General features: G+C 50.3%; 1 protein-coding gene across 1 annotated transcript in view; it reads left to right on the top strand.

The window, feature by feature from the left end:
- Nucleotides 1-14,246, top strand: part of DNAH9 (dynein axonemal heavy chain 9) — a 330,380-nt gene that overhangs the window by 77,679 nt on the left and 238,455 nt on the right. The window contains exons 20-22 of the mRNA XM_047832566.1: nt 6,073-6,943; nt 10,150-10,280; nt 10,620-10,746. Of these exons, the coding sequence (XP_047688522.1) occupies nt 6,073-6,943; nt 10,150-10,280; nt 10,620-10,746 (1,129 nt within the window). The remainder of the gene's footprint in view (nt 1-6,072; nt 6,944-10,149; nt 10,281-10,619; nt 10,747-14,246) is intronic.

Below are 14,246 nucleotides of genomic sequence, written 5' to 3' on the forward strand. Positions count from 1 at the left end.
GCTCCTATCTCCCAATTACCATACCCGGGGCTAGAGAGAACGAGACGAATGTTTCACGAGGCAGGGAACAGCAGAGCAACCTGGGGACAAGACCTCCAGTACTTTGTAAAGGTCCTCAGGTGCTTCCACTGCGCCGCCAAGTTTGAGCCTTGCCGCCCCATGGGGAAGTAACCGGTTCCCTTTTAAGCAATCGTGCCAGGGCATAAAATTCCAGATGAGTCCACATCCCTTTAGCATAATGGTCTTTGGAGCCGTGCCCTTGCTCCGAGGAAACATCTGTTGCACCACACGTTGGTGCACCTCTTTGGGGACTGTTCTTTCAGAGTCTGAGACATATTCTCTTGACTCTCCTTTGGACGTGCAATTGGATATTTGAATTTTAACACCGATCACGCAGAGCCAAAGCTGGCGAGGGGGTTGGGTTATGGAGCTGTGTGATACTTGCTTAGCGTTAACAATCACGCCCACGGTAACAGCCATAAGAGAGGAAAAGACACTAATATCTTTGCCTCAACTGTCCCTTACAAATTGTTTCGAGAGAAGGGTCCCAAAGATACGTGGTGAAATGTTTTCCCAAATGGACTCCGGATAACTGCTCGAGAGGACACGACGTCCGTTTGCTGGTGTGATTTTGCGTACCTGTTGGAAACGCCGCGTCTCTCCTTCGTAGTTAGGTCGCGTACGTGTGTTGATCGACTGGTGGCGTTTTTGTAACGTGATGGCTGCGATTGAGTTTGTTTTCTTTCTCAGCACCCGTATCTGCCGGCTGGGTGGATGTTGCTTCTCTGAGCTGGGTTTTCCAAATCCGCATCTGTTAATTTGACATGCAGATGAGGCCTTGCAAGAGAACACTTTGAAAAGAGCTGCTCACAGCAGCATGGAAAGCCAAACATTACTTCAATTGTGATGCGTTCTTCTCCTCGGCAAGAAAACATCAGGACTGGAGCAGAATCGGGGATTTATGGCTGAAGGGAATCTTAGTGGGAATCAACTCAAGGCTTGTTGTCTTTCTGGGCTTGGTGTATGCAAATCTGTGTGTTTGACATTTTAAGGCTGTGTGTATGGCAAAGGGTTTTAATTCTGGCGCCTTCACTTTTAGATCATTTAAGAGTTTCTAAAATGCAGACCGTGGCACATTCCTCTGTGAGTGCAAGTTTCGGTTCCTGATTATGTTGCAGGTTAAGCTCACACTGATCTTGTCTTTGAGGAGGAAAAAGAAAGTATCTCATTAGAGGCTCCTGAAGCCTGTCAGGTGCCGGTTGATGTCTGGTTGCTTGGGTTGAGTTTCTTCGTGTTCAAGTCTTACTTCTTCCTGTAGTTGTTAACGCTGAGCTGTATCAGCATATTCCGAGCTGAGCTCCCTGACTCCGTAGTAATTGGCTAACTCCTCATATTCAGATTCAAGGACTTTTCACAGCTCTTAAAGTCCGGAGGCGGACTGTCCCCTTCGAGCAAAAGGAATGTCTCCACGCTCCAGTGGCCTTCTCTGGCTCAGTGTCCTAACCTTGAGCGCAGGCTTCCTGACCTTAAGGAATGATGCCATGGCACATAACCGGTTGCCTTTCCCACATCGAGACCAAGGTTATCTACCCACGGCTTTCTTAGCCAAAGCACTTGATCTCGGTGAGCTACTGCTCAGTAGAGACCATTAGTGTTTTCAGCCGGCTGGCAGCCGGAGTACTTAGACACATTCATTGGAGGGGCGCCTGGGTGGCTCAGTTGATTGAGCATCTGACTCTTTTTTTTTTTTTTAACGTTTTTAATGTTTATTTTTGAGACAGAGAGCATGAGTGGGGGAGTGGCAAAGAGGGAGACACAGAATCCAAAGCAGGCTCCAGGCTCCGAGCTGCCAGTACAGAGCCCGACGCAGGGCTCGAACCCACAGACTGTGAGATCATGACCTGAGCCGAAGTTGGACGCTCAACTGACAGAGCCACCCAGGCACCCCGCATCTGACTCTTGATTTCAGCATTGTGGGATAGAGCCCTGCGTTGGTCTCCATGCTAAGCATAGAGCCTGCTTAAGATTCCCTCTCCCTCCCTCTGCCCCTCACCCCACTCTCTCTTTCTCAAAAAAACAAAAACAGGGGTGCCTGGGTGGTTCAGTCAGTTAAGCATCCAACTTCAGCTCAGGTCATGATCTCATGGTTTGTGAGTTCGAGCCCCGTGTCAGGCTCTGTGCTGACAGCTCAGAGCACAGAGCCTGCTTCAGATTCTGTGTCTCCCGCTCTCTCTGCTCTTCCCCCACTCAAGCTCTGTCTCTCTCTCTCTCCTTCAAAAATAAATAAAAATATTAAAAAATTTTTTAAATAAAAACAAAAAATAAAGCGAAAGACATGTTCATTGGGTGGCCAACTTTAACCTCCCCCAAGGAGGCAGTTCACACCCCCTGTTGGAGATGGTGCTTGAGCCAGTGGGAAAGGGAGGATTAGCCATTGGGAAAAGAAGTTGGAGGTGAGGTTATTCCAGGCATAGGAAGCAGAACACTCAAAGGCACCAAAGGGTGAAAACGTGAGGAACAGTTGGATGGCCCCATGTGTGCGTGGCTGGGATGCTGGAAATGGGGGTGATAACAGAGCGGTTCACGGAACCAGATTCTGACCATGATCAACCACTGAGGAGCCTAAGCATGAGGACAACGTGGTGGGAACACCACTGGCCTGTGGCTGCGGAGAACGGGGTGGAGCGAGACCCACTCAGGGCCAAGTGCTCGGTGGAAGGGTGATGGCGGCAGCCCAGGAGAGAAGCAGTCCCCATGGACTGATGCGATGGCATTGACAATGGAGAGAGGACAGATTGGAGAGAGATTTGGGAGGGGAATAGGTGTGTTGATTGGGTACGAGAGGTGAGCAGGGAGGAGAGACTGGTATAGTCCTCTGTCTTCTGTCCTGGACCACTAAGTGCAAGGCACTCTTTCACTGCTCACCAAGGTGGGGGCCACCGATGGGGAAGAACTGCAAGACCCCAGGCTCGGTTCGGATGAGTTGAGTCTTAAGATTCCCGTCAGGTACCAAGCAGGGGTGTGTTTGTTGTTGAACACACAGGTGTGGTTCTGAGGTTAAACATTTGCCACCCACTGGCTTCCCGAGAATTAATTTAAATCACTCATTCCTCCCACTCCCTCCACACACACACCTACGTCTGGGTCGGGCCTGAGTCGATCATTCTTCTGAGATCGTACGCAGAAGCGCCGAATTTCCATTTCTCTCCATTATAATTTTATTCATCCAGACATTGCAGGCATTTCTCTCCTTAGATTAAAATACTTTTGCATTATTGTTTCAATTTCAAAGACTTACTGCACCACGTTCCCTCCAATTGCTTTCTTGTTCTCCTACTGTATCGCTCCCCTAGGATTCGGAGAACCGCTTCCAGCTTATTAGGCACATTAATCAGGGCTGTGAACATCCTGACGGTGTGCACCAGAGTTTTGAAATGGGAAGAGGGTTACCTGCCCTCATGTCTTGGGATTCTTTTCACCACTTAGGCCAAATTAACTTTTATGTGTGCTCAGCTGCAGGAAATGACTGTCCACAAATTTAAACCATAAACAAAAATTACACCACGCAGTAGACGACGTCAGGAGTAGGTCTGACAAGTAATCGCCTCTGACAGACATCTGAGATGCTGCTGTTGATTTCAGGGTGTTCGCACGGGCTAAGGAAAGAATGGTTAGAAAGACCATTCGTTTTCTCCTGTGTGTGCCCCGAACACCCTGAGAGCTCACGACTTCCCTCGTAAGTTATTCCTGAATTATATACGCCATTCGTAGATTAAACAGAATGTGGGCTTTTAGACGTTGGCCCACAAGGATCTTGTACCAACAGCAAGAAGCTAAATTCGCTTTCCAAGTCGCTCCAGTCAAGATAAAAAGTAGAACCTACACACTCGAACAATCAGTCTTTGGAAATGAAGAATAAGGAGAAAAAAACCAGCCGTGCACTTGATCTTTCCTACCGGACCACTTGCCATGAGGACATTACAGTTCATTCCTTCTGGTTCTTTTTCCACTCCTCTCCTGGGCGGGGGAGGAAGCTCCTTGCCTAGACAGACAAAGGTCCCCCTTCAGCTCTGAGAACTTCAACCTCCAGTCCTGTTCCGGAACCCTGGGGGGACGGAGACCAGCGAAGACGCGCCATGATGTTCGGCCTCATCCTCTGAAGACAAGTCCACAACCGTAGCACAGAAGCCAAAAACCATTTAGATGGAACCAGCAGAATCAAACGTAGCAAGCATCAAAGTTAATCTGACACTGATTTAATGGGATGCATAACTGTTATTGTGTTGCATGGTAATTAGGCTTAAGTGGCGAGCAGTTCAGGTAAATGGCTTTAATTAGGATTACTTTCCATCCGTCAAGTCAGATATTTCCAAAGACAACTGAGAGGAGAGGCAGTTCAAGAAAAAGATGTCGTAGGCCGTCCTCCCCTCCACACTCCACCACCCAACTAACATACACGAGCATACGTACGTACGTGTGCGTGGGCATGCACACACATGCTAGACTGGAGGAAACGACTGGTTCTTTAAATCACTCATTTACCCTCAACTTTCCCCTTGATGATGAAGCCCATGGTACCTTATTTTGATTTTAGAGGAACGTGGTATTCCCCCTTAAGTCACAGTGCCCCCAAATTGGCCCTCCAGGCGCACAGAAGAAACCAGAGGTGGTGATGGGGAGGAAAACAAGAGGCTCCTTACACACTTGGGTTCCACGTGCTCCTGACCAAAGAAACGTTATCTGCCCACATGGGTTCCGTTGCACGTCAGGTTCGTTCGTTTGTTCGTTCTTCCTTTTCTTCCTTCCTTCCTTCCTTCCTTCCTTCCTTCCTTCCTTCCTTTCAAGATTTTAAGTCCTCTCCACACCCAACATGGGGCTCAAACTTACAACCCCAAGATCAAGAGTTGCGTGCTCCACGGACTGAGCCAGCCAGTTGCCCCTGCATGTGGGGTGCTGATGTTGGAGGAGAGAGGCCAGGCCGGGAATGCAGTTCTGGAAAGGTAGGGCCGTGAAGCAGGCGAGCACTGGGGAGGCTCAGAGGGGGCGGTGGATGCCTGCCGTGAGCACTAGAGAGAAAAGAGGGCGAGGGCCTATGAAGAAAAACCGTAAAGCTGGGCCCAGCGCAGAGATAGAAGTCGGGTGAAGAACCAGAGGCATCCAGGATTCAGGAGAGAGCAGGCCAGAGTGGTCTAAGGCTCGAGATCAAGGACAACTTGGAGGGAGGACTTAAGAAGAGGAGTCTGACTTAAGGTCCCTAGCAGAGGAGCAGCACGATGACTGCACAGGGCCCTGGTGAGGTCTCTGTGCTCGGTCTTCAAGGTCCTCTATCCGTGGTTCCCAAACGTGGCAGTGCCATTGCCTGGAGGCATCACAGGCCACCCACGTGAGCTTCCCCACAGTCAAGGACGCCAACCTGGCACACTGGAACCACCAGGCAAGCTGCGCCTGGGTCTCACCCCTAAGGAGCCTGATTTCACTGGACTGGGGAGCAGCCTGGGCGTGGAGAGCATTCAAAACTTCCAGCAAATTCTAACATGCCACCCAGACTGAGAGCCAGTGCCCCAGAGGGAGTGTAGGGTTGGACTTCTAGATGCCAGCCCTCTCACCTAAAGACCGCCTACCACGCATAGTCCTGGCGGGAGCTCTGGCTTTACAGCACCTACGGGAACGTGACCGTGTTCCTCTGTGTCAGGTGCTCCGGGAGCCAGTGCGCAGAAGCACAGTCCAAAGGGAGCTTGAACAAAGGGATGGTCCCCTGCATCCCTGGATGGGGGACCGGGGAGCAGCAGAAAAGGAGACTAGTTTTCCCTTCTCAGGTGTGGAGAGAAGATCCAAGCCTCCTGTTCACCTTGAACTGTCTTCTCTCCAGCTGTGCGCACTTACCCCCCCCCCCCCCCCCCCCGCTCCCAACCCACCCCGAGTGCCTTTTTCTTCCCGGGCTTCGGTCCCAGTTACCGTTCGTGGCTAGAATACTAGGCGTTTAAAGATTTGAGCTGGCGTGACCCTGGCGATTCCGGGACACGAGCCCCCGTGCGCCCTACTCACCGGAAGGAACACGTTTTTGTTTCGTAGGTTCGACAGCGTCGCCCCTCACCGAGAGCTGGACGCCAGGCACACGGAGATCCGACAGATGGAGCTGACCCTGGCCTCCATCTCGGAGTCTGCTGCCTTGTTTGAGGTCAGCATTCCCAACTACAAGCAGCTGAACCAGTGCAGGCAGGAAGTCTGCCTGCTGAAGGAGCTCTGGGACACGATAGCGATGGTCACCTCCAGCATCCGTGCCTGGGAGGCGGCCCCGTGGAGGGAGGTCAACGTGGAGGCCATGGACCGGGAGTGTAAACGGTTCGCCAGGTGCATCCGGAACCTGGACAAGGAGGTCAGGGCCTGGGACGCGTTTGCGGGCCTGGAGAGCACCGTGTCGGACGCTCTGAGCTCCCTGCGGGCGGTGGCCGAGCTGCAGAGTCCGGCCATCCGGGAGCGGCACTGGAGGCAGCTGGTGCAGGCCACGGGCGTGAGCTTCGCCGTGGGCGAGGGCACCACCCTGGCAGACCTCCTGCGGCTCCAGCTGCACCGTTTTGAGGACGAGGTGCGGAGCATCGCGGACAAGGCCGTGAAAGAGATGGGCACGGAGGAGACCTTGACGGGGCTGTGCGCCACCTGGGCCGGCATGGAACTCCGGTACGAGCCCCACCCGCGGACCGGCGTCCCCCAGCTGCGGTCGGACGAGGACCTCCTCGAGCTCCTGGAGGACAACCAAGTCCAGCTGCAGAACCTGATGACGTCCAAGCACGTTGCCTTCTTCCTGGAGGAAGTGTCCGGCTGGCAGAAGAGGCTGTCCACGGCCGACGCCGTCATCTCCTCCTGGTTCGACGTGCAGCGCACGTGGTCTCACCTGGAAAGCATATTCATGGGATCCGAAGACATCCGGGCTCAGCTGCCCCAGGTACTGCTAAGGAAATCCCGCTCGCTCTGCTCCCTTACCCGAGTCGAGGGAGGCGCTCCCTGTCTGCGCGGTCCTCTAGACCCTGTCCTCCTCTGCCTGCTCTTGCCTCCACTCAAAGGCACCCGCAACAAACATCGGCCTCCCAAGCCGCCAAAAGTCAGGCAGAGGGAAAGAGAGAAGGGGAAAGGTACACCCATTAGTGTGTCCCTGGATGGCTGGGAAAAAGCAAGGAGGGTCGATTGGTGCTGTTTTAACGTGTATTTAAGAAAGGAAATGGAGGGGCGCCTGGGTGGCTCAGTCATTTGAGCGTCTGACATTGACTCAGGCCATGATCTCATGGTTCATGGGTTCAAGCCCTGCATCGGGCTCCATGCTGACAGCTCAGAGCCTGGAGCCTGCTTCGGAGTCTGTGTCTCCCTCTCTCTCTCTGCCCCTCCCCTGTTCATGCTCTGTCTCTCTCTGTCTCAAAAATAAATAAACGTTTAAAAAAAAAAAAAAAAGAAAGGAAAGGGAGACTATCAGCTCCTGAAGTTTGAGCCAGTCACCAGCCGCTCCACAGACAATTACAGTGCAGTTGTCAACTGGGAGTGAGCATTTGTTTCCGGGCAAATTCAAGTTCCTTCTTGAGCGTGAGTCACCCCGCAGACCTCTGGCCTGTACCGCCTGCAAAACACCAGTCTGCAGCTAAATCCTCAGCAGCGAATTTCTCTGAACTATACATTCTTCTTATTACTACCTTCCCTGTGGCTGATTGCCCCTTCTAATTTGTCTTAATTAATGTGCCATTAACTTACCCACCTCTCAGTGGACTCATATTCATTGGATTTTTTTTTTTTTGCAGAGTTCTCTGTTTCTCTGTACCCCCTCAGCACAGAAAGCTCTTTGCCTACAAATCAGTTTGTTTCCAAAACGTCACGCATTGTGCAGATCTCCCTTAAAAGTTGAAGCACCCCCCATCAAAACGTTGTATTTTTCCAGCTCGCCCCTCAAAAAGCATATCTAATGTCCGACTGCAGATGGAAGGTTGTACATCCGGAACGAAAAACAGCAGAAAACTGGGGCGCCTGGGTGGCTCAGTCGGCTCAGGGCACGATCTCGCGGTTCATGAGTTCGAGCCCCGCGTCGGGCTCTGTGCCGACAGCTCAGAGCCTGGAGCCCGCTTCGGATTCTGTGTCTCCCTCTGTCTCTGCCCCAACCCACTCACATTCTGTCTCTGTCTCTCTCAAAAATAAATAAACAGCAAAAAAAAATTTTTTTTAATAAAAAAACAGAAAACAATTCTGATAGACAGGTTGTCATCAGGCCACGTGGAATAATCCAGATTTTCTTTCTCTGCAGTGCTAGTGACTGGAGAAGAGCAGGTTTAATTGTGGGGGGAGGGGGGGCATGGAAATCAGTGGAGACTTTGGTAGAGACTCTGAGGAGGCATCTGAGAACTCCCAACTATGCACCGGAAAGAATTGGTGTCATTAACTTCTCAGTGGCAAGGGTTTGTGTGTGAAGTATGCGAACACATTTAATTTTTTTTTTTTTGTATTAACAGTGCAATAACAGAGACAATTTGAAAACATAATAAAACCGGTCATAATCTTACACCCTAACTGGTAACTATTTTCATTCATTAGAAACATTTCCCAACTTGGCTTGACACACACACGCATTTCTGTACAGTTGTCCTCTGCAGGATATCAATTTTCTTTCCAGCTCTTTCCATGGGAGCACTTGTGCTCCGTACTTCATACTTCTGATGAAACCTCGAGACTTCCGCACCTCTCACGGGAACAAGATACCTCACTGAGCAAACATAATGTCCCCCGCCCCCCTATTTCTAAATCTTCTCGGAGAGGGGTGTGGATTGAAGAAGTTCAGAGCAGACCCAGGTGGGCAGGGCAGGCTGAGTTTCAGCTCTGTCTCTTGGAGCTGTGGGATCTTGGGCAAGTTGCTTAACCTCCCTGTGCCCTGGTTTCCTCCCGCGAACTGGGACAAATACCAGCACCTACTTCAGGGATGTAACTGCACACTGCACACAGCATATACCGTTGTGATCGTTGCCGTGTGCTAAAAATACCACAAGCTGTCGCCAGGTGCCAGGTGTTGAGCTAAACTCTGCACGTACTATTGTCTCGACCATGTCAGTGATGTTGTTCCTCACTGTGTGTGTTTGAAGGACACGGCGGTAACTGATTCGTTTGACCTCACGTTTGCCAAAGAACGTCTTACTTTGGTTACGTAAACTTTAGCACGGACCCAGGGAAGGCAGCGGACCCGCCCGCCGTCCACCTGATGTGGGAAGTGTGTGTTTTATGCTGACGGTTCTCAAAGTATGGTCCGGGGACCCTGACCTTTGTAGGGGATCCTCAGGGTCAAAGCTGTCTTAAGAATAGGGCTAAGATGCTGTTTGCCTTTTCTGCTCAGATTTTTCCGGGCGCACACGGGAGTTCCCCGGAGGCTCTATGATACGTGACATCACGACAGATCGAATGCAGAGCAGGAAAGAAAACCTGGTCACGTTCCAAGTCAGACATTAACTTTGGGGGAGGAAAAAACAAAAAAAAACAATGTCACCTCCTCTCTAAGTTATTTTGTTTTGGAAAATAGAATTATGTTAGAGAGAAGTATATTATCGGGTTACCATCGTGGGCTTAATATCATTACTCTTCAAATGAATTAACAAAATATTTTTTCAATCTGTCAACGTCAGCTTCCAACGGAGAAAATGCACTGAGGGCTATATTAGCCACATACGCAAAAAGCTCTTTGCACTCCTCGCCGATTTTTGCAAAACACAGAGGGAGGGATTTTGTGGCCCAAATGTGCAGGAACTGCTGTTTCAAGCCAAGAGTATTTCCTTGTTGAAGTTTTTAGGGCCTCCCCCAAGGACCGGTTTCTGCTTCTGAAGTGTTGCAGATGAGGGGATCTTCTTCGAGTCCGAGAAAGCGGTGGTGAATTTCCCCCCACGTTTTTTTTTTTTAATTTTTTTTTTAACGTTTATTTATTTTTGAGACAGAGAGAGACAGAGCATGAACGGGGGAGGGTCAGAGTGAGGGAGACACAGAATCCGAAACAGGCTCCAGGCTCTGAGCCGTCAGCACAGAGCCCGACGCGGGGCTCGAACTCACGGACCGCGAGATCGTGACCTGAGCCGAAGTTGGCCGCTTAACCGACTGAGCCACCCAAGCGCCCCTCCCCCCACGTTTTAATTTCAGGATTCTGAAAGATTTGAAGGCATTGACGTGGACTTTAAAGAGCTGGCTTACGATGCCCAGAAAACTCCAAATGTCATGGAGGCCACCAATAAACCAGGTCTTTACGAAAAACTGGAAGGTCTTCGGAGCAGGTGATGGTCTGCTTGCTTCGCCCTCCCTCCTTTATACCGGGGAAGGTGATGGTGCCTTTTCCCCATTCTCTGAGACCCTTACTGTCTTCAGCTATCCAAGCAAGTGTGTGTGTGTGTGTGTGCTTCGATTTTCCGGTATGTTAGGTAACGTGGGGTATTATGAGAGGCGCTTGTTTGGGTGGAAATGCACCAGTGCGTATATTCTCGAATACCCTCAGTGTTTCTGGCACTGATTTTCGTACGCGTTCCGTGTCCTGCCTCTGTCTGCCTTTGGGTCTTGTCTACGCACTTATGCGCCTAAGCAAACGTAATTACAAAATCCTATGTCTCTGCCCTCAGATTGCACCTGTGTGAGAAGGCCCTGGCAGAGTACCTGAATACGAAAAGGCTTGCCTTCCCTAGGTTTTACTTTCTGTCCTCTTCTGACCTGTTAGACATCCTTTCCAACGGCACAGCTCCTCAAGAGGTAAGCGGAGGGAGCGCTCGTGGAAGTGTCCAGGAAGTCTGAGGGCGCTCCCAAGTGGGAAGGTGTCAGATTCCCCATTATGCCTCCTCTCTCTGGCAGGGTGCGTATTTCAGACCCACGTCCCCCCCCCCCCCCACCTGGCATCTTCCACATTTATAGTTAGGCTTCTTGGGGAGCCCCCGGCCCATCAGTGGCTCTAACCCCCCGAAAGGGGAAGCTTCGAGGATGGGGAAGGTGGAGGGGTCTAAGCCTTCACAGGAGCGTGCCTTTGATCGGATTCTGAAGAGAGATCCAGGTAGGTGCTAGCAAAAGTTACAGCAAACATTTCCAGGGGAGAGAAGACTGAAGGTTGTATTAACTTGGCATTTTGTGATTTGTGTGTGTGCGGAAACAGTATACCCAAGGAGCTCAAAATTTGGAGTTCTGGCCCCTGGTTCTAGCCACTTGTTGGCCGTGTGGTCTTGGGAGTCCCTTCTCTTTGGCGAAATTTCCTCATCTGTAAGATAGGAGAAGGCTACTGTGGTACGGCCTCTTTTCCCCCCCCCCCTCTCTCTCTCTTAATATGAAAGTCCCACTGGTTGTGCTTGGAGCTGTAGACAGCGGTTCTCAAACATGAGCGTCACCCGGGGGCTCAGGTGCATCAGAGTCACCTGGAACGCTTGTTAAAATGCAGATTCCTGGGCCCCAGGGTTTCAGATGAGCCTGTAGGTCCAGGTGGGGCTGGAGAGGTTGCATTTCTAAGGATTCCCCAAGTGATGCTGGCGGTCTCGGGACCACCCTTCGAGAAGGAGTGTCCTAGACCCTAGGTCTGCGTCTCCAAGTGACAGGTAGGACGGGCGGATGGTGTCTCCGCCACGTGTCACCCCGAGAAGACGCCAAGATCTGTGTGTATGTAGTTCTCCACTTTTCCTTTGACGGAGCATATCCGGTCAGCGTACCGTGTTCAGAAGTTACTTGGATGAGTTCTGTCCCGCCCTTCAGTGTGATTTTTGTACCTCAGCTGAAGTATGGTTGGGCTCAGGTATTTCTCTTGGCTTTTAGTTTTTGTTTCTGTTTTTGTTTTTTTCTTCCCATCCCTGTTGATTGGATTGTTTGAATACGTAGCATTCTAAGAGTCAAGATGTGCAAAAAGGTATGTTGGAAACGCCCCTCCTGTACTTCCCCTCCTCTCCCTGTAGGTCACTGACCCCACTAGTTTCTGGCTTTCCTTTGCCAGAAACAAGCAAATGTTCGTTTATATTTGCCCGTGTGGTTTTCTAATCTACCCTCCTTTCTCACATAAAAGGGAGCCCGCTATGCATACTTGAAAGCGGTTTTTTATGTCATCACATATCCTGGAAATCATTCCATATCAATTTGAAGGCACGGCCCTCTTTTTTTTGTTTTTTTAATGTTTATTTATTTTTAAGAGAGAGCATGTGCCAAGCAGAGGAAGGGCAGAGAGAGAGAGGGAGACGCAGAATCCGAAGCAGGCTCCAGGCTCTGAGCTGTCAGCACAGAGCCCGACGTGGGGCTCGAACTCACGAGCTGTGAGATCATGACCTGACCCGAAGTCAGACGCTTAACCCACTGAGCCACCCAGGTGCCCCCCCCCCCCCATTTTTTTTAATACACCTGCATCCTAACTCCCTGGACGATGCCACAGTTTGGCCAAAGGTTGTGGATACAAATTTGTATTGTCGGGGGTCTGCCTTCCAGGCAAATGCCTAGAAGTGGGATTTTTCTGGGTCAGAGGGTAAATGCTATGCGGTTGGGTTTAGCGGTGGCCCTATTTCCCTCCGTGGGGAAACAGCCTGTTGCGTCACCACCAGCAACGGAGGAGAGCGGCTCTCGTGGAGCCTAAAGATGACAGCCGTGCGTTAGTTTGTCATCTTCGTCATTAACTTTCCACCTCCCTGGAATTATATTTTTCGTTTGTTGGTGAGAAGCATGTGCCAAACACAGATCTTCCCTAGAGTTAAAACCCACCTTTCTCGGGGCGCCTGGGTGGCGCAGTCGGTTAAGCGTCCGACTTCAGCCAGGTCACGATCTCGCGGTCCGTGAGTTCGAGCCCCGCGTCGGGCTCTGGGCTGATGGCTCAGAGCCTGGAGCCTGTTTCGGATTCTGTGTCTCCCTCTCTCTCTGCCCCTCCCCCGTTCATGCTCTGTCTCTCTCTGTCCCAAAAATAAATAAAAAACGTTGAAAAAAAACCCCACCTTTCTCTTGTTCCCCTATATAGTTTTCCGAAAAAGTTCCAGAGTAGCCCACGCATAGCGGAGTTGAGACATTTATCACACCGGCGTTCTGCTTTGTAGCTATACGTTCGTTAATTCCACGCGTAGGGAAAGTCAAAGATCGTTGCCGGACCTTTTGTACATGATGTGCTCATTCTTAAATACTTATATATTTTTTTAACGTTTACTCATTTTTGAGAGAGAGAGAGAGACAGAGCACAAGCAGGGGAGGGGCACAGAGAGAGGGAGACACAGAATCCGAAGCAGGCTCCAGGCTCCAAGGTGTCAGCACAGAGCCCGACGCAGGGCTCGAACCCACGGATCGCGAGATCATGACCTGCGCTGAAGTTGGGCGCTTAATCGACTGAGCCACCCAGGCGCCCCCTAAATATTTTTATTTGTCTTGCTTGGTGTGAGTAAATCTTTAAGTAGCTCCTCCCTCCCCACCATCCCGAGAGATGAAGGTTAGTAGACTAATCCCCAGATCCTTCTCTATCTGGGACTCTGTGGTAGTTTTTACAGGTGAGCGATCGAACGGTCGAGTTTGGAACTCCTGTGTGTCACAGCACTTTCTTCTCCAATCCCCCCAGATGTAGCTCTGAGACATCATCTGAGGTCCACCTGCTTTTTTTCCCCCCAGACCTTTCTAGGTAACCTCATTTGTTTCTATTTGGATCTCCGTAGAGATCAAAATTTAAAGTTTAATTTTAGAAAATTTGTATACGTTTATATACTTGCTTTGTTAATTTTTCCAACCTTTGACGAGGTGTTTTTTTTTTCCTATCTGAAAACCAGGGTCATTATCTTGAAAAGGTTTTCTTTCTGTGTGCTTTAAATTTTTGTAACGATTATTTAATTTTGAGAGAGAGCGAGCACACACAAGTGGAGGACAGGCAGAGAGAGGGAGACAGAATCCAAAGCAGGCTCCAGGCTGTGAGCTGTCAGCACAGAGCCCGACGTGGGACTCAAACCCATGAACCACGAGATCATGACCTGAGCCAAAGTTGGATGATTAACTGACTGAGCCACCCAGGCGCCCCTATTCCTATATGCTTTAAAATAATATTTCTATTCCATTTATCTGGATTTTTTTTCCCTTTAAGTTCATCAGATTTCCATAAGCTAGGATTCTATTTTCTCTGTACAATATAACATTACCTTCATATGTTCATGCATATTTAAAAAAAATTTTTTTTGAGTTTATTTTTGAAAGAGACAAAGCATGAGCAGGGGAGGGGCAGAGAGGGAGAGAGAGAGAGGATCTCGAGCAGGCTGCTTGCTGTCAGT

This window comes from Prionailurus viverrinus, chromosome E1, assembly GCF_022837055.1.
Source record: "Prionailurus viverrinus isolate Anna chromosome E1, UM_Priviv_1.0, whole genome shotgun sequence".
NCBI classification, from domain to species: Eukaryota; Metazoa; Chordata; class Mammalia; order Carnivora; family Felidae; genus Prionailurus; species Prionailurus viverrinus.